General features: G+C 39.0%; 1 protein-coding gene across 4 annotated transcripts in view; it reads left to right on the forward strand.

Annotated features, from left to right (window-relative positions):
- Alcam (activated leukocyte cell adhesion molecule) overlaps positions 1–21,099 on the forward strand; it is a 201,793-nt gene that overhangs the window by 131,815 nt on the left and 48,879 nt on the right. For all 4 annotated transcript variants that reach the window (NM_001431413.1, NM_001431414.1, NM_031753.3 and 1 more), the window contains exon 2: positions 19,393–19,493. In NM_001431413.1, coding sequence (NP_001418342.1) covers positions 19,393–19,493 — 101 coding nt within the window. The remainder of the gene's footprint in view (positions 1–19,392; positions 19,494–21,099) is intronic.

Raw genomic sequence — 21,099 nt, forward strand, 5'->3', positions numbered from 1 at the left:
CTCTACAGGTCTTCAGCTGTTCTTGTGGGCCTGTGTCTTGAGTTCACCAGGCAGCTTTCTTGCAGCAGAAAATTTGGTCTTACCTGTGGTCCCGAGGTTCAGGTTCGCTCGTGGGGTGCTGCCCAGGGGCTCTCTGCAGCGGCAGCAACCAGGAAGACCTGTGCCGCCCCTTCCGGGAGCTTCAGTGCACCAGGGTTCCAGATGGTCTTTGGCTTTTTCCTCTGGCGTCCGAGATGTGTGTGCAGGGAGCAGTCTCTTCTGGTTTCCCAGGCTTGTCTGCCTCTCTGAAGGTTTAGCTCTCCCTCCCACGGGATTTGGGTGCAGAGAACTGTTTATCCGGTCTGTTTCTTTCAGGTTCCGGCGGTGTCTCAGGCGCAGAAGTCCTGCCGCTCCTGGGCCCTCCCCCACGGGAGCCCAGAGGCCTTATACAGTTTCCTCTTGGGCCAGGGATGTGGGCAGGGGTGAGCAGTGTTGGTGGTCTCTTCCGCTCTGCAGCCTCAGGAGTGCCCACCTGACCAGGCGGTTGGGTCTCTCTCTCACCGGGTCTGGGAGCAGAGAGCTGCTGCGGGCAGGGATCCGCGGGTGTGGGACTTCCGGTAAACACAGACCGTGCCTCCTAGAGAAATTCTGCTTCCGTGTCCCAAGCTCACCAGGCAGCTTTCTTGCAGCAGAAAATTTGGTCTTACCTGTGGTCCCGAGGCTCAGGTTCGCTCGTGGGGTGCTGCCCAGGGGCTCTCTGCAGCGGCAGCAACCAGGGAGACCTCACCTCTGTTTTCTTTATGGGTGTAATGGCTTTGGGTATAATATTCAAACCTCTCAACTATTTTGAACTACTTTTGTGAGTGTATTATTTAATTTTAATTCCACTGATGTATTTTTACCCTCACTTATTTTATACTGAAACTCTAGTTTTCTAGAATATGTTCACCTACCCTACTAATTTCAACAAAACACTGTCATCATCACCATCCCGGTTTCTCCCATGTTTTAGTTGAGGTGCTCTGCATGGCAGATGTCAAATATTGATGACAATTGTGTGAAAATAAAGGAGGAAAGATAGCCTTAGAGGAGTCATCAGACAACAGTGTAAATAGAACCCAAGGTTGAAAGCAGGGGCAGAAGGCTAAGGGAAAGCCCTCTAAAGTGCTCCAACTGAGGTGTCATGGGACATTGAAGAGTGAGCAAGGGGGTCGTCAACATGGGAGAAACCTCTTTCTCATGAACTTGCCATCTTTGTATCCTTGTTCTTCAGCCTTATACTAAGTAGAACTAGATGAAAACGTGGCATTAGCATACATATTTTGTATACAGACATAGCAACTTGGTAAGTTAGCCTTTCCTGATGGTAGAAATTGGAGGTGTACAATTTTATATCAACTGCACTCCAGAAGTATACCCTAAATAACAGCAGAAAATATGAATTCTTTATATTGCCAGGTTTTCAACTTTGGTATGTGACATCAAAACTGGTGACAAATAGTGCATGCCATGCTGCTATACAGAAATCTAGCTAAAGGCAGGCATGTCCTGGTAAGCAGAAATCACGGATAGGGCTTGATAGCACTGTCCACATGCTCATCAGACTGCAGGCACAGATTGCAAGCCCTGTTTACTTTCCAAATTTCTTCCTTTCTCTACTTTTGCTTTTGTTTTGGTGCCTTGTCTATAGTAGCCAGGAGTCCAACAATTCTTCATGGGAGAGAATATTAAGTCACTCTGAAATCATAGGACAGGTACATGTGAGTTATGAACAAGACCTGGATTCTGGGGCCAGAAGAAGTTTGCAAAGAGTTAAAGCTTTGAGGAATAAGGAAAAGTTTCAAAGCTGGAGGCAACTTCAGGGGCAAATTTCACCCATATTACAACATTTCTCTATTCTGACACCTTTACAAACGATAAAATTACCTTTCAATAGAACTTCTTCTATTTCCTATTCTACTCTTCACCTTCCTAAATTATCTTGTTCTTTCCCACTTTTCCTCCCACTCATCAATTAAGAATAATGAGTGTCAGAGAAAATGGAATATATGAAAAGTGATTGTTAAAATATTAATAGATGTCAGCATTATATCTCTAAGTTCATGCATCCTAGTATTGCCCGATTGAGCTACATTGTAGAAAAGCTACAATGGACATTGTCTGTTCTCATTCTCATTCAGTCCTTGAGGCTACAAAGATCTCCTAAGATAAAAAAAGAATTCAACTACATATAAATTCCCATAATGTATAATGCTGGGGTTTTTTCTGTCCTTTTTGTGCTTTTAATCTTTCTCAAAAACATATCTTGGACCACTTTACACTTTTCTGTCATGCTTGAAACTGAAAATAATTTGGGTTTGGTTTATCGGGAATAGAAAAAAAAGTCACAGAAATGTAATTTTCTTCCTAAGACTTTAACTTACATGGAAAATTCCCTGATATATACTGATTAAAAGCATCTTAGCTTGGGAATCATCTAGTAGTCTCATCAGCTATGTTGATCAACTTAATAAATAGCTTTTAAACTTTGTGATTTATCATGTTTGATTACACAGCTCTATAACTAAGAGAGATACAGAAAATGTGAATTGGGATGCATGAGGAAAAAACAAGAAAGATCAGTTTCAACCAATGTAGACATTTCTCAAACTAACTCACATGCTTAATGTGAAATATGCAAAATGCAGTATCCCAAAACAAATCGTTCAACCAACCCAGAAGCAGAAATCTACTGTTTATTTGAAGCCCCATCAATCCACTTGTTAGCCTTAGTAATATGAAATTGACTTCTTTATGTCTGTTATTCCAGTGGGGTTGAACCTTTCTAAAAATGCTATTGCAACACAATAAAACAAGCTCTTATTAGAGAATGCTGTCTGACAACAATGGTAATCTTACTGCTTAAAACTCTTTGGGATATATTTTTTCTAAGGCATATTAAGAACTATTAAGGTTATTAGAAGTTTGTTGTTTGGGAGTTTGACTTAGCTATCAAGGAAGCCTTTGACTTTCTCTTATCAAGATGTCCTTTGTTGTCATGGTATTGCAATATTTGAAGAAAACAAAGTTAATCATGTCATAATAGCTGTGAACTCTTTCTGAAGACAGACTTGCCTAAATTCCAGAAGTTTCCATTACTTCACATGATGTACTTAAAGTCCTTTGTGAAGCCTTGGGGCTGCTTTCTGTTGGTTGTGTTTGTGTGAATACAGTACCGCTATTCTTCTGGCTAAAGTAATTCAAGTGTATCCACAACTTCAAATTACTCACATGGTAAACTCTATGGGGTTTCTATCCACTAGCATAGCAATGATACTGTGCTAATAGTTAACCTGGTGTTTCCTGCTGAGATAATGCCTAAATGATTGCATTATTTAAACCCAGGGAGTGTTCAAAATAAGTTTATTTTTTCCACTTCTTCTTTAGTTCAAGTAGTTAAGCAAACAAACAGACAAACCCTGGACAGGAACAATCTAATGTGAGAAAATGAATTGAGGGAATGGACAAATGAAAAGTAAGATTTTGTTCATTATTTTCATTATATGAGCCAAGTCTCTGAGCAGAGAATCTTTTCATGCAGCTCTTAAAGATGTATCATCAAGTCTAAATAATTAGATGGATTAAAAAAAATAGCCTGTAACCAGTTCACATAAATTTCTAATTCACATACATAATTTTTACTTTTATCATGAGTAAATGCAAAAAAAAAAGAAAACACAATAATTTCTTCTATTTGTTTTCATTCATTGTGGGAATTTTCTTTAAAATAAAATTTCGATTTTATATATGCAATCTAAATATTTTGGCTCACTGTATACCTCTTCCCACAAAGAATCAGAGCAAGAAACATTTTTAAGTGCTTGAGCTGGTCAACTGTTTAAGAACCTGTACCTTGGTCCATTGGCATGGCTTTTATTGCTTATTCAAAAACTCATCTCTTAAGAATGAGTGATGACTTGTAACACAAAGATCCCATTGTGACACAATCATTTCAATTCCCTTCTCAGAACAAAACAATGTATGGAGTTCCTGGAGAAAGAAAAAAAAACAATACCAAGATATTAGAGTCATTAGTAACATTGCAAAAGTAAGTTCACATCTGTTAGAAAAGATGTGGACTAATTGATGTTACAGATTTTCTCTCAGTTTTGTATACATGGACTTCAACTTGTACACTGTGTGGGGATAGGGTTGAGACTGGATCTCCCATAGCCCAGGGTAGCCTAAAACTTACAGTGTAACTTGTTTCCTCCTAGATACATCTCCCAAATTCTTGGATTACACATGTATAACACACTGTTAGGCTAGCTTAAACATTATGACTGTGGTTCTCCAAACTTGAGAATATATCAGAAAATTTCAAAATAAAACACTGGAATTGCCATCAAATGTCTGTCAGGATAATGAAGAAATAAAATGGAAATTTCTCCCTTTCTTAAAATCCTTTTTTAAAAAAGGATTTAAAATACATAAATCCAAACACCTCACCTCCAGCAGCACTTGGCACCAAGTGACTACCCATTGTTCAATAAATAAATTAATGATTGTTTACTTTAAATTATTAAACAAAAACATTTACATAATGAAGAAAAATGTTATATGTGTTCTCATTTCTTCCCAAGGTGTTCATAAAGATAAATGTCTAAAAAATGTTATTTTATATTAATACACATTTTTGTTCTTTCAGTGTCCAGCATTTGTAGTAATGCTGCTCTGTATGACTGTACATACATGTGCATGCTGTTGTAGAACAGATTTCCAGGAAGGGAAATGGTAGGCATCTCTATATAGATAATTGTACTTCTCTAAGTTCTGTTCAGCTTAGAGCGAACTTCAAGTTTCTATTCCTCATCTACATTACCTTTAGCAATTCAATTTATTATTTACATCCTCTTCCTATAAATATTCATTTTACTATTTCATAAACTAACATGTTTTTGAGTGTTATTTAAGAGGACTTACAGATGTCTTAAATCTTATTCATGGATCCCCAAATTAAGGAATTATGACAAATACAGAAAAATTTCTGGACTAAAAGTCCAAGAGATAACTCTCAATAAAGGAATTGTCCACAAGTTACTTTTTGTTTGTTTGATTGTTTGTTGGTGTCTCTCTGTGAGCATTCCTTAGTTGCCTGTATTCCCAGTTCAATTTGGCTTGCTATTGTTGTTATCCTTTTCAGCTCATATTTAGGCAGTCGTATTGGTGAAACTTCATGGGTATAGCTCCTGAAACCCCTAGAAAACATAATTTTACAACAAACTTCCTGAACCTCTGGCTCTTCTTTTCCTTCTTGCACAATGCTCCTGAACCTTCTAAGGGTGAAGGAATTGCTTTCTGGTGTATTCATTGAGACTGGGCTCCCCAACTCTGCACCTTGATAGGTTGTGGTTTTCTGTAATGGACTTTGTCGCAGTGAGAAGTTCCTTCTCAGATGGGTGATAACTACTGTGAGTACAAGGACAAAAACATGAGAGAGTAGTTAGGGATTATGCTGTTTTAGTAAGGGGGTAGCTGCAGATCTCCTGCAAGATCCATGACTTCACTTCCCCAGGGAAGAGCACATCCCTTGGTTATCCAACACCAAATGGTCAGCTCTGAAAAGTATGCATAGAAATGGTATTATGAGAGTGAGAAGGTTATATTTAGGAATGTTAGGAATGTGTAGTGTGTGTGTGTGTGTGTGTGTGTGCATGTGTGTGTGCGTGCATGTGTGCTTGCGTGTGCATTAGCACATGCAACACAACGCAAATCAATGAAAAAAAAAGGCCATGAATTTGAGAGAGGGCAAGGAGGATTATGTGGAAGAGTTTGGACAAATGAAAGGCAAGGGAAAAATTATGTAATTTTATCATAATGACAAAAATGATTTCTTAAATATTGATTTTGGATTTTTTTCTAAATAAAATTCTTAACCTGCTCAAAAATAAAATGTCAGTGCAAATGCTGCTAACAAAAGAAAGAAGAAAGTAACAATCTCTACTATCTCATTTCATTATACGAGAGAAGCCTTATGTGATTTGTGAATCTGGAAAAGTGCCTGCGTTAGGACGTGTTCTTTGTGAAAACTAAAGATCTGTTCTGTGGCAATTAATAATAATAATAAAATTGAGTCTGCCCTAAGAGACAAAGCCATGTCACCAGCATATCTCTCTCTCTCTCTCTCTCTCTCTCTCTCTCTCTCTCTCTCTCTCTCTCTCTCTCTCTCTCTCTTCTCCATCTCTCTGTCTGTCAGATACTTTATTTATTTACATTTCCCCTCCTCTGGAAAGCCCTTATCCTTTCCCCCCTCACCCTGCTTCTATGAAGGTGATCCCCCACCTATCTACCCAATCCCGCCTCCATGCCCTGGCATTTCCCTGCACTGGGGCATGAAGCCTTCCCAGGACCAAGGGCCTCTCCTCCTATTAATTCCGGAAAATGCCATCCTCTGATACATATGCAGTTGGAGCCATAGGTTCCTTCATAAGTACTCTTTGGTTGTTGGTTTAGTTCCTGGGAGCTCTGGGAGGTCTGGTTCATTAATATTATTGTTCTTCATATGGGGTTGCAAACCCCTTCAGTGCCTTCAGTCCTTTCTCTAACTCCTCCATTGGAGACCCCAAGCTCAGTCCATTGGTTAACTCAGAGCATCCACCTCTGTATTATTTGTCAGATTCTGGCAGAGTCTCTCAGGAGACAGCTATATCAGGCTCCTGTCAGCAAGTAATTCATGGCATCCACAATAGTATCTGGGTTTGGTGTCAATATATGGGGTGGATCCTCAGGTGGTGCAGTCTCTGCATGGTGTTTCTTTTGGCTCCACAGTTTGTCTCCATATTTCCTCCCTTGAGAATTTTGCTCCCCTTTCTAAGAAGATTGAAGCATCCACACATTGGTCTTCCTTCCTCTTGAACTTCATGTGATCTGTGAATTGTACCTTGGGTGTTCTAAGCTTCTGGGTTAATATCCACTTCTCAGTGAGTGCATACCATGTGTTTTCTTTTGCAACTGGGTTACATCACACAGGATGATATTTTCTAGTTCAATCCATTTGCCTAAGAATTTCATGAACTCATTATTTTTAATAACTGAGTAGTACTCCATTGTGTACATGTACCACAGTTTCTGTATCCATTCCTCTGTTGAAAGACATCTAGGTTCTTTCAAGCTTCTGACTCTTATAGATAAGGCTGCTATAAACATAGAAGAGCATGTGTCCTTGTGATATGTTGGAGCATCTTTTGAGTATATAACCCAGAGTGGTATAGCTGAGTAGTACTATGTCCAGTATTCTGAGGAACCACCGGACTGATTTCCATAATATTTGTACCAGTCTGCAATCCCACCAACATTGAAGAAGTGTTCCTCTTTCTCCAAATCCTCTCCAGCATCTGCTGTAACCTGAGTTAATTATCTTAGTCATTCTGACTGGTGTGAGGTAGAATCTCAGGGTTGTTGTGATTTGTATTTTGCTGATGACTAAGGATATCAAACATCTCTTTAGGTGCTTCTTATCCATTCAATATTTTTCAGTTGGAAATTCTTTGTTTATCTCTGTACACCATTTTTTTATTAACTTGAGTATTTCTTATTTACATTTCGAGTGTTATTCCCTTTCCTGGTTTACGGGCCAACATCCCCCTAACCCCTCCCCCTCCCCTTCTTTATGGATGTTCCCCTCCCCATCCTCCCCCCATTCCTGCCCTCCCCCCAACAATCACATTCACTGGGGGTTCTGTCTTAGCAGGACCCAGGGCTTCCCCTTACACTGGTGATCTTACTAGGATATTCATTGCTACCTATGAGGTCAGAGTCCAGGGTCAGTCCATGTATAGTCTTTAGGTAGTGGCTTAGTCCCTGGAAGCTCTGGTTGCTTGGCATTGTTGTTCATATGGGGTCTCGAGCCCCTTCAAGCTTTCCAGTTCTTTCTCTGATTCCTTCAACGGGGGTCCTGTTCTCAGTTCAGTGGTTTGCTGCTGGCATTCGCCTCTGTATTTGCTGTATTCTGGCTGTGTCTCTCAGGAGAGATCTACATCCGGCTCCTGTCTGCCTGCACTTCTTTGCTTCATCCATCTTGTCTAATTGGGTGGCTGTATATGCATGGGCCACATGTGGGGCAGGCTCTGAATGGGTGTTCCTTCTGTCTCTGTTTTAATCTTTGCCTCTCTATTCCCTGCCAAGGGTATTCTTGTTCCCCTTTTAAAGAAGGAGTGAAGCATTCACATTTTGATCATCCATCTTGAGTTTCATGTGTTCTAGGCATCTAGGGTAATTCAAGCATTTGGGCTAATAGCCACTTATCAATGAGTGCATACCATGTTTGTCTTTCTGTGATTGGGTTAGCTCACTCAGGATGATATTTTCCAGTTCCAACCATTTGCCTACGAATTTCATAAAGTCGTTGTTTTTGATAGCTGAGTAATATTCCATTGTGTAGATGTACCACATTTTCTGTATCCATTCCTCTGTTGAAGAGCATCTGGGTTCTTTCCAGCTTCTGGCTATTATAAATAAGGCTGCGATGAACATAGTGGAGCACGTGTCTTTTTTATATGTTGGGGCATCTTGTGGGTATATGCCCAAGAGAGGTATAGCTGGATCCTCAGGCAGTTCAATGTCCAATTTTCTGAGGAACCTCCAGACTGATTTCCAGAATGGTTGTACCAGTCTGCAATACCACCAACAATGGAGGAGTGTTCCTCTTTCTCCACATCCTCGCCAGCATTTGCTGTCACCTGAGTTTTTGATCTTAGCCATTCTCACTTGTGTGAGGTGAAATCTCAGGGTTGTTTTGATTTCTGTACACCATTTTTAATAGGGTTGTTTGGTTCTCTTGAGTCTAACTTCTTGAGTTCTTTGTATATATTTGATACTAGCCCTCTATCAGATTTAGGATTGGTAAAGATCTTTTTCCAATCTGTTTGTTGCCATTTTGTCCTATTGACAATGTCTTTTGCCTTACAAAAGCTTTACAATTTTCTGCAGTCCTATTTGTCAATTCTTGATCTTAGAGCATAAGCCATTGGTACTCTGTTCAGGGAATTTTCCCCTGCTTCCATGTGTTCGAGGCTCTTCCCTACTTTCTCTTCTATTAGTTTCAGTGTATCTGGTTTTATGTGGAGGTCCTTGATTCACTTGGACTGGAGCTTTGTACAAGGAGATAAGAATGAATCAATTTGCATTTTTCTACATGTTGATGGCAAGGTGAATCAGCACCATTTGTTGAAAATGCTCTTTTTTTCCATTGGATGGTTTTAGCCCCTTTGTCAAAGATCAAGTGACCATAGGTGTGTGGGTTCATTTTTGGTCTTCAGTTCTATTCCACTTATCTATCTACCTGTCTCTGTACTAATACCATACAGTTTTTATGACTACTGCTTTGTAATACTGCTTGACGTCAGGGATGGTGTTTTCCCTGGAAGTTCTCTTATTGTTGAAAGTAGTTTCCACTTTCCTGGGATTTTGTTATTCCAAATGAATTTGCAAATTGCTCTTCTAACTCTATGAAGAATTGAGATGGATTTTTGATAGGTATTACATTGAATTTGTAGATTGCTTTCAGAAAGATGGCCATTTTTACAATATTAATCCTGCCAATCCATGAGCATGGGAGAGCTTTCTATGTTCTGAGATCTTCCTCAATTTCTTTCTTCAGAGACTTGAAGTTCTTGTCATACAGATCTTTCACTTGCTTGGTTAGAGTCACACCAGGGTATTTCATATTATTTGTGACTATTATGAAGGGTTTCAATTCCCTAATTTCTTTCTCGACCTGTTTATCCTTTGGGTAGAGAAAAGCTACTGATTTGTTTGAGTTAATTTTATATCCATCTTCTTTACTGTCATTCTTTATCAGGTTTAGGGATTCTCTGCATGATAAAATCTTGGAACAATCAGGAATTCAAGGCCCAAACCTAATCATAGTAGAAGCAATATACAGCAAACCAGTAGCCAATATCAAACTAAATGGAGAGAAACTTGAAGCAATACCACTAAAATCAGGGACTAGACAAGGCTGCCCACTCTCTCCCTACCTATTTTATATAGTACTCAAAGTCCTAGCAAAGGCAATTAGACAACAAAGGAGATAAAGGTATAGACATTGTAAAGGAAGATGTTAAAATATCACTATTTGCAGGTGATATGATTGTATACTTAAGTGACCCCAAAAATTCCACCAGCACTTCTTGATGCCCTGCCTCATGCACCTCTGAGGCAGTCTGTTATCTCCCACTTATGAAAACCTTTTACTGTTCCAGTCCAGTGGAATTTCCTCTAAGGAGCTTTAAGCAATATCCCCAGACTCATTGTTGGGATTCCTTGTTCACATTCCTGTAGCACAGGCTTTGTTATGCACCCATATTAAGGAAGCAGACCCCTTATTTCATTTATTTATTTCCTTCACAAAGCACACCTAGCATTCTGCCTGAAATATATGCTTGCTAAACACTTGATGCTTGACTTAATATATGAGTAGACAGGCCTTGTGAAAGATGCATGGAAAAATCAGTCAGAATGGATGGGCCCAAAGAATGCTAAAAAATAAAAAGAGGAAGCAATAGGTCATTACCCTTAATAGTGGAAGAATCCCTAATTACCTAGCAAGATAGGCCAGTCCATGTTTCCTTATGATATACATGTGCAGGTAGACATAAATGGTAATGTCAGCACAGCAGTGCAAGCCCCAATATAATATTTTGAACTTCATTTATGTGGTCCTGTCACATAACAAGGATTATTATGTTGACCTATAATCTGATGAAGTGATGACTACTTAGAGTATTATAAACTGCCAATTTTGCAGGTGAAAATGAAAAGTATACACCTTAAAATACAATCTCAGTACTAATGCTAATTTATAGTTTAATGGGATAGTCGTTTCCTTTCAAGTATTATTCCACAGTGGCCTGATCATTACTCTAAAATGTCTACTGTGACATATTTTTAATTACAGGAAGTGGAGAGGGAAGGGAGGAGAAAATTGCTATTTTTCTTATTCACGGGCATAATTCAGTTGTATGTGAGTGATAAGATGTGACATTTGTGGTAGGCCACACTGAAGGTCAACTTTGAGCAAGGTTTCCTGATATTGAAAGACCCAACTCAATTTCTAAGTTCCCAAGTTAGTTGAAGGAAAATTGACAAAAACAATGGAGAAGGGAGGGAAAAGTTCTTCACTCTGTTTGTCAAAATGACATTAGATTTTATCAAATATTCTACTCTATCAATCATCCATTGCAAATTCACACACCTGAGTGCACACACACACACACACACACACACACACACACACACACACACATATTTGACCATGTATGTATATATTGACAATTAATTTATGTGTATATATAACTGTGAAGAAAATCTTAAATTCTACTTCAATGTAAAGGGTTATCAGAGCAATTCTAAGATGAAAAACTACCAATGTCTAAATCATAAAATAGTAGGGTTAGCTAGCACTTTCAAAATGTGAACTTCACTCTTCACCATTAGAACTATGATATCTTGTTGTATTAAATAAAATATGCATGGTATATATGGTTTATAATTCATTAGTGGTATGATCCATACTGTCGTTGATTTGTGAATTCTAAAAAATTGTCTTTTCTATAAAATGATTGGAAATCAAATCCTAGAGTTGCAATCCACTGTAAAGCATTAAGTGGGGAGTTCAGATTTGGTGGAAAGGAAGTGTCTCTGTATGCCACTTCTACCTCTATCCCTCCACCTGAATTCGGTCATTATTTTGTCCTACATTAAGATTTTATTTTACTTCAAAAATTTCTTCACTGAAAACCACAGTTTCATTGGAGCCAGTTTTGGTGGGTGGAGGTGGCACATGTCCAGTTTTTTTCTTTATTAAGTTATTTATTTACTTTATATAACTTCTCCCTTCTCTTCAGAAGAGGGGAGGTCTCCCACGAATATCAACCAGCATTGGCATATCAAATTGCAGTAAGACTAGGAACGTCTTCTATCTTTTGATGCTAGACAAGGCAGCCCAGTTAGGGGAAAGGGATCCAAAGGTAGACAATGTAGTCAGAGAGAGCATCTGCTCCTGAGTCCTGTGTGGAGACCCAGCTGCACAACTGTGACATATGATCAGAAGGCCTACTTTGGACCCATGCATGCTTCTTATTTGACAGTTCAGTACCTATATGCCCAAGTTAATTGCTTCTTTAGGTTTTCTTACAGTGTTCTTTACGTTTATGACTCCTTCCATTCTTTCTCTTCCTCTTCCACAGGATTCCACAAGTTCCACTCAATGTTTGGCTGTGGGTCTTTGTATCTGTTTCCATCTGCTGCTGTCTCAGATAACAGTTACGCTAGGCTTCTGTCTCCACTCAGAGGAGAATATCATTACTAGTGTCACAGTGGGTTCTCTCATGGCACGGTTCTCAAATTGGGCCACTCATTGTTTGGACAGTCCCTCAATTTATGCTTCATCTTTATTTCTGCATGTCTTGTCATCAGGAAAAGTCATGGGTCTAAGGGTTCATGACAGGGTTGGTGTCCCAACCATTAGAAATTTTGCCTGGTTACAGGAGATGGCCAGTTCAGGCTCTTTGTCCGCCATTGCTAAGAGTATTAGCTAGGGTCATCCTCATAGATTCCTGGGATTTTCCATTGTCCTAGGGTTCTAGCTCATCCCAGAAATGCTCCAGCATCCAGCTATCTTTCCCAGTACTCTCTATCTCCATCCTCCCCAGACCTAATCCCTCCTCTTCCCATTCCCAACCCCTTCCCTATCCAGTCACCTCCCTCCATCCAACCCAAGTGTCTAAGGTATTTCCCCTTAGAGAGACTCAAGTGCCCCCCATTGGTCCCTCCTCACTATTTAGTTTCTTTGGATATGTAGATTATAGCACAGTTATCCTGTACTTTAGGGCTAATATCCACTCATGAGTACATGTTTGTCTTTCTCTGTCTGGGTTACTCACTCAGGATGATCTTCTCAAGTTCCATCTATTTGCTTGCAAATTTCATGATACTGTTTTTTCTAATGGTTGGTTGATACTCAATTGTCTAGATGTACCACATTTTCTGTATCCATTCCTCTGTTGAAGGGCATCTGGATTCTTTCCAGCTTCTGGCTAATATAAATAAGGCTGCTATGAACATAGTTGCACAAGTGTCCATGTGTTACAGTGGAGCATCTTTTGGGTATATGCCCAGGAGTGGTATACCAGGGAGTTGAGGTATATCTATTCCCAAATTTCTGATAACCCCCAAATTTTTAGTAGTTGTACAAGTTTGCACTTCTAGCAACAATGGAGGGGTGTTCCCTTGCTCTACACCCTTTCCAGCATGAGCAATCTGTTGTTGTTGTTTTAATCTTAGCTAAGATTTTGGAATCTCAGAGCTGTTTTGATTTTCCTAATCCTGATGACTAAGGATTTTGAACATCTCTTAAGTGCTTCTTGGCCATTAGAGATGTCTTTATCAAGAATTCTCTGTTTAGATCTGTAGCCCATTTTTTGTACACCATTTTTAAAATTGGATTATTTGATTTGTTGATGCCAAGATTCTTGAGTTCTTTATACATTTTTGGATATCAGCCCACTATCAGCTGTAGACTTAGTCAAAATCTTTCTCATTGCAGGCTGCCATTTTGTCTTATTTATGGTGTCCTTTGCCTTACAGAACTTAGTCTTTAATCCTAGTACTTGGGAGACAGAGGCATATGGATTGTTGAGTTTTCGGCCAACCTGATCTACAGTGCAAGTTTCAGGTCAACCAAGGCTATACAGAGAGACTCTCAAACAAACAACCAAATGTAGAAGACCAAAAAAAAAAAAAAATAGTTTCATGGGAAAAAAACAATAGCTATAAATCAACCCAAGTTTCTGAGTGGATAGGGTTTGGGGTAATTTTGTGTATGAAATGACAATTATCACTTCTATAGGCTTTGAATTTTCATAGAGGGGGAAGAGGAGTACTGTTAGAGGTGCCCCAAGAACCTCAAAAGACACAGTCCAGTCCCTCTTATAATGAAGGTAGCTCTAACCTAAAATGTCAGATGTCACCAAAACTGCTATAAACTAAAATCAAAAAGTATTTACACATCATCTAGAGCTGCTCAGTTCAAGTATTGCTATGGTAGAGAAGAGTATCAGCACAGTTACATATCACAATCAACCAAGTAAGCACAAAGGGAGTTTTCAGTAACAAACATCTTTCTACCTCACCCCACCCCAGCAATTTGTTCAAGTTGTGTGAAATCTCAGTGAAACTATGATTTAGTTCTTACATCACAAGCTCTGAACCCATTATAACTCAGCTTAGCCCTTTCATGGCACCACACAGAGCTTCAAAGCTCCATGAGTGCTTCTAAGGACAAAGATGCTATTAAAATATCAGAGTAACAAATAATAATTACACGTGCTAAATTAGAGCATGCAGAAGTATACTGGATCTGAGTCTCATTCTGTCATCTATACTCTTCTGTTTCTGCCCAGAATATGAGAGAGGAGTATGAACTCCATCAGTGATACAAAGAGAATCATTACTCTGACCTTTAGAATTCATTTATATAGAAAAGTCATTTGCCGCCAATATGATAAAAGTCATTACATTCATGATTATTTCTGTTGGAAGTCAAAAGTATTCACCTAACTTACAATTCAGTATTTCTCTTTTGATACATGTTTCATATCGTTTGCTTTAGAAATACACAGTTATAATTAGTGGGCATTTTACACTCAGTTGTTTGAGATGTTATGGGTCAGGATTACTTGGTCAAGAGATCTTTTTTAAATTTTGTTTATTACATTTTACTTTCTTTCCAATTCTATTGTTTTGCTTTTGGGGTGTTTGCTTGTTGGATAATACTACTTTATAAAAAGTGCTTTAATTATACGCTACTTCTCGGCATAAAAAATTATGTTGTTTTATGTCAGGACATTTTGCAAGCTATTGTATTCAGCAAAGTGCCTTGAATTGGTAGGGCACGTTACATAGGGACCATTCTAACCCAGCTAAACTGCATGTGTAGACATGACATGGACTGAGTATACCAGCACATCATGGGCTAGGGACGGAATGCTGTTGGTGAAGTGCTTATCTTGCATACACAGGAGCCTGAGTTAGGAAGAACTAGGTACCATGGCTCATCTGGGCATTTGTAATATCAGCACCAGGAAGATGGGGATCGGTATAGCCACTATGCTCCCTGACAAGCCAGTCTACCCTTCTTGTTTAGTTTCAGTCCACTGAGAAATGGTGGCATCATAAAAAGATGGCACCTGAAGAAAGACACTTGAGGTTGTTCTTTATCCAGATAGACACATTCATTCACACCCAGATGCACCTTCAGGCACAAAAACATATACACATAAACACGTGGATATGCATGCACATATGCAAGCATTTTGTGCACATCCACAGTCTACTGTGTTATGTTGTATGTTCAGCCTCTTCATGAAAGAGTACATGACAAAGGGTTTATAGCTTTAATAGTGCCAAATAACCTGTAGAGAACAAAATTCAATAATTTAGTTAATGACTATTACAGGAAGAAAACTGCAGGAGAATTCCAGTAAGCCGAACTCAATTTTCAGATTTGGTAGTTTAAAGATAAAAGTCTTTTTCTTCTACAAAAGGCGTAAACACAATCACACAGGGTGACAGGTTTTTCTGGGTCTTGCTGCCCCTTTCTCTCAAAGATTTAGACATCTGCAGGAGTTAGGACACTAATTCATCACCAAATCGCCATGGCCTTTGCAGTTACTGTATCTCTAGGAGGTTAGACACCTCAGCTCTCCCACAGAGGCACATTTTTCATTATTCACTCAGATGAACCAGGAAGTCATATGCACTTACTAGAAGCAAGTTGATGACTGTAACCAACTTGAAAATTGATTCTCAGGTAAGCACTCTTATGGCTCCTCATGAGGTCCAATGTACTTATCCTTTTCTGAGCCCATGGAACAGAGATCCTGTCTGTTACTGTTGGTCCTTCTCTGCCATCCTGTTTTTGTTGTGTGTCTTATTTTCTTTGCGTTTCTTCTTTTATTAGAGTTCTGTCCTAGCTGATTTCAATGTAGCATTGTCACTACACAATGAGACCCAGGAGTTTTCAAACCAAGTAAAGCAATGACTCTTTCCTTTGAGGTCTCGAGAGATGAAAGGGGCATGTTCTTGTATTGTTTGTAAATCGAAAAGCAGAAACAGTTCTTAATCTCACTGGAAAGGGAAGAGAGACTTCCCTGAACTACTATGGACTGTGTTTATTTTTAGGTTTTGTTTTTCCTCCTCATGATGGTAAATAACCTAAGAGGATAAAAATCCATGTTCTCTACCCATGTAAAATATTCCTTTAAAATATGAGGAAGCAGGGGCTGGGGATTTAGCTCAGTGGTAGAGCGCTTACCTAGGAAGCACAAGGCCCTGGGTTCGGTCCCCAGCTCCGAAAAAAAGAACCAAAAAAAAAAAAAATATGAGGAAGCAATAAGAATATCTCAAGGTTCCATTGTCATAAGTTATTTCTGATCTCAAAATACATTAATTAGATAATTAAAATGGAAAGGATGTCACCACATTCAAGCAATAAATCACTTTTCTAAATTTGAAAATGTGTGTTCTTTGCCACAGTTGTGCTCTGCTCATAGCAATAATACAAGATACAGTTCGGCTTTATGCAGCTTTAAAACCTGTCATAAAATCTGGCATATGTATACAACATGAAGCTTCCATAAGGGTAGGAGAGAAACATGGTATCTGGTAAGAGCAACGATCACCATTTTGGAAAAGGCCTTTGCTTACTCCCCTTTGCCTTGTGAAGGATTCACACAAAGGGATGCCAAGCTCTGCAAACTGCATTGCTCCGCCCACCTTGGAATCAGCACCAATTGTCAAAGAAGGTGTTTCCTAAAAAACGCCTTCTAATCAGGAGCCGATTAGCAGGGAGCAACCTGACACAGACGAAGGTGAGATGCCAACTCCTCATTGCCCTCAAGTGCTTTACCAGAAAAGGTGAAATCACAGGCTTCCTGCGGCTTTGTTGGTCTGTTTCTGTGATTAGCCTCAAATCAAAATGCATGGGAAAATTCCCACGTGCAGGAACCCGATGCAGAAAACCAGAGCGGGGTCTTGATTAGAGCAGTCCAGTCAATGCTAGTGTGCGTGTCAGAGATCACACATGTAAAAGTCCAGTGTTATGTAGCAGTCAGAGGTGTTGGAGGACACCAAGGGACCATGGTCCACTGAATCAACTAAGCGGGGCTCACATGGGCCCACAAGGATTGAAGCAGCAAGCATAGGACGTGCGTAGGTTTGCACAAGGTCCTCTGCATATATGTTATGGGTGTTTTTGCTTGGGTGTTTTTGTGAGACCGCTAACCACGGAAGCCAGTATACATGCCGTTGAGATTCTTTTGCTCCTATTGGTCTGCTTTGGCCAGCCTTGATATGGGAGCTTTCATTTTGTCTTGTTGGATCTGTTTTTGTCCTGTTTGGCTGTGGTTTTGGAGGCCTGTTCTTTTCTGAAAAAGTAAAGGAAGGAGAGTGCATCTGGGGGAGGTTGGGGTGCTAGGAGGAGTGGAGGGATGGGTAACTGTACTTGGGATGTATTGTATGAGAGGAAAAAAATCTATTTTCAATTCTTAAAAAGATGATAAAATAAAAAAGAACGTCCAGTATTAGACCTGGTATGCTCACTTGGCTAGCATGCCTGAGGCCCTGGGTTTAATCCTTCTTATTGCAAAATATATGAAATGAAAACTAAAGAATAAAATATCATCTGTTCTTTTATGATCCTCTGACATCTGATAGTTTAATGTCAAAGGGAGTTATAATTTCAGTATGAGGAACAGAATATGGGAAAGTTTAACAGATAATGGGTATATGATGAACAATTTTATGTATTCTTTTATTTTAAAATACCAAATGAAAATATAGTCTTGCAGCTTCTGCATAGTATCCTGTGTCTTAACAGTGATAAAAAGTGCTTAAACAGTCTGTGCTACACATTTCCTCCTTGTATTCTTGTTCCTAGAGACATGTTTAGAGAAGAAGTAGCCCCCTGACCAATTGAATTTTAGAATAGGAATTTGGTCACCTTCCTCTCTTAATAACATAGGTGATTTCTATCCCGGTGTAAAGCTTTTCTTGTATACTACACAGATCATGGGTAACAGTGAAAGTTACCATCCAGCTACCAGTGGTCCCTGTTCAGAAAGTCCCAAGATGGTTTTATTTATTGAGTGTCGCAGATTGCCTTAGCTTTGCCCTTTAGCACCACCTGCTGGATGAAATAACATCTGCTTATGCTTTCCCCCTGCAGATGAAAAATAGCCCCTTCATGCTCGGTCCTATGGCATTCCTTGATGGATTCTCACCTGGGGGTTTCTTAAACCTTAAAGAGCTTTGTACGCCTAATAAGATGAAGTATCTGAGATGCTTCCTTGCTACTATTGCCAATGAAAATATCACAGTGATTTTTCTCTTTAATAAGCACATATGAGTTATGTATTTACAGAGTAGGATGTAGTGTATCTATATGTTCTGATGGGATCAGGGTAACAGGCAGGTAACCTGTTGGGATCAGGTAACCGTTTCTTCATAATGGTTTCATGTATGTAAGCTCCTCTCATCCAGTTCCTTATAAAGCATATGGCAAGCTATTGTGAGCTATAGTCATACTGCTGTGCTCCCCAGGACTGGAAATTCTCCCTCTTATCTGTTTTTTGTTTGTTCGTTTTGTTTTAATCGCCCTCCTACCCTTACATCTTCCAATTTCCTCTTTCTAGGTTATTAATGTATTTTCACAGGGTCCTTTTGGGGAAGGATGTAAGGTATTTGTTTTTCTTTGTCTGTAAAGCCTTAAGGTTTTTCAAAACTCCATGGTTATGAAAAGTGCATTTTACATTTTTAATCAAAATTATTCTTTTCACATTTTAATTTTTTATTACTTAGCTGAATAAAGAATGAAATGACCTGTTTCTTTCTCTCTTCTGTATCAGACTAACAAACAACATTATAAATTAGATTGATGCCCTAATGCAGCAACTAGCCACTTTGTGAATATCTCTTTGTGAGGACGGGATTTTTGTATTATAATTTTAGCATGTTAATATATTATGAGAAGTTAAAATTTAGTGGGATTTTTTTGTCTGTAAAATCAGCTATTTAAATGCTAGCTTTTCTCCATCCAGATAAAGTTAAGTTTTGTTCTTACTTAAGCTATTTTTTTAGACCTTGACGCTTAGTTTTAATTTTGTAAGAGGTAAATTTGATAATCGGTTCCCTGAAAATGTATTTCAAACTATTTTGAGATCTCTGAGCATGCTATTTTTGGTACAGCTTCGTGTTTCTCTGAAATATACTCCTAGTAAATACAGCAAAGGCCATAATCAGCTTGTAAATTCTCCTGCGTTCCTCGACTATAGCTTCAGGACAACACTCATAATCTCTTTTCCCTTTTGCCCTAAGGCCTCGGATGGTACACTGTCAACTCAGCATACGGAGATACCATTGTCATGCCTTGCAGACTGGATGTACCTCAGAACCTCATGTTTGGCAAATGGAAATATGTAAGTGTGAGCCTCCTGGGGCTTGATGAATTTCCTCTGGTTTTTAAAATAAAACTCTCCCTCCCTCTTTCCTTCTTTCTTTCTTTCTTTCTTTTTTTTTTGTTTTGAAAATATATGAGAATATAATACTGACATATGATATTATTTTATCTGTACATACCTATATAAAAATGTAATGCATTGAATATGTTGATAAAACCCATGCTTATATAACTAATGCTATTTTAAATGAATCTAATAAATAACTCAAAAGTCATAGATCATCTATGTCTAAACCGTCCATCTGTGTTAGAGGCACAGGGAAAGGCAGAGTTCTGGAATACTCTCAGGGGAGTATAGAGTACAGTTCTATGGAGGAAATCATTTCATCTTCACTAGTTTCTGTGTGGTACAGCTACTGCAAAGGCTAGATGAACCTAGAGAGCCTAGTACCTAGAATCCCAGAACCTAGAGAACTCAAATTTCCTATGAGAACTGGCAAGCAACTTTGTTTCTGTTGCTGAGTCTTCTCTGTGTTGGTATCACAGATCAACTGTACATTTGACTGCTGATCTTACCCACTGCTTGCACTTATGTTCTTCATCGCATGTCAGGTAAAACAGTGCAGATGGGTCTAGAAATGGAGAATACAGATCCTGGAAGTGGCAGTGGTAGCTAAGCTAACAGATTAATGTTGAACACAGATCAACAGATGGGGTCTTTGTGGTACAGTTTCCCAATGCAGGGTCACAAGGGACTTGTGGCAGTGAGTAAGGTTCAAGTACATAGACACTTCCTGGAATACAATAGCATATTTCCCTAGTCCCTGAATATTTGCAGATATTTGCATAAGGAGAACATTGTTGGTTACCAGGTGATTTATTAACTGTTTATTACAACATTTCTCAGAGTAGTAGTTATGTTTAAATGTATTGTGAATTGTGTGAGACCTTGATTGGATTAATTTGTTAGGTTTATTTGACCACAAACTTTTTTTTACCTAAAATATCTCCTATTAAAAAAAGTGTTATAATAAATACATTTTGTCAAAAGTGCCTAAGCTTACACTCAAGGAATAAAGAGGCATGGCCACTTATAAAGTCAGCTCTGAAATTAGACCAATGGAGTCATCTGTTGACAGGTGAATTAAGCATATTTTCTCACTATGAAAATGAGATATCTTCCTCACAGTGTTGGGAGGGCTAAGTGATTAATTCATAACGAACTACTTCGCAGTAGCAGTATTTGACTGCTAAGTACAGACTTAAGACGTCAGCAGCTATAACTATGGGGTTCATCTACCCAGCCACGCTGTGCATGTATGTCAGAAAAAAAGATAAGTAGGTGACACATCCCACTGTGTCATTAGTATGTGCTCATTATCGGGTCACTCAAGGTCATTCTGAACTCCTTGTTCTCTGTAAAGGAGGAAGAGCAATGTTGAGGAAAGAGTCTATTCAAAATCCTCCAGTTCCAAGTCGTTGACTCTACCATGTCATGTTCTCAAGGAACAAATTGACCACCAAACTAAATGGAATCAACTAAAAGAAAAATGAACTCTTGTGAGAGAAAAGCACATCTTAAGAATAACATAGGAACCAGATTCCACACAAGCTGAATTGACACA

This window comes from Rattus norvegicus, chromosome 11 (genome assembly GCF_021556685.1).
Source record: "Rattus norvegicus strain SHRSP/BbbUtx chromosome 11, alternate assembly SHRSP_T2T, whole genome shotgun sequence".
NCBI lineage: Eukaryota > Metazoa > Chordata > Mammalia > Rodentia > Muridae > Rattus > Rattus norvegicus.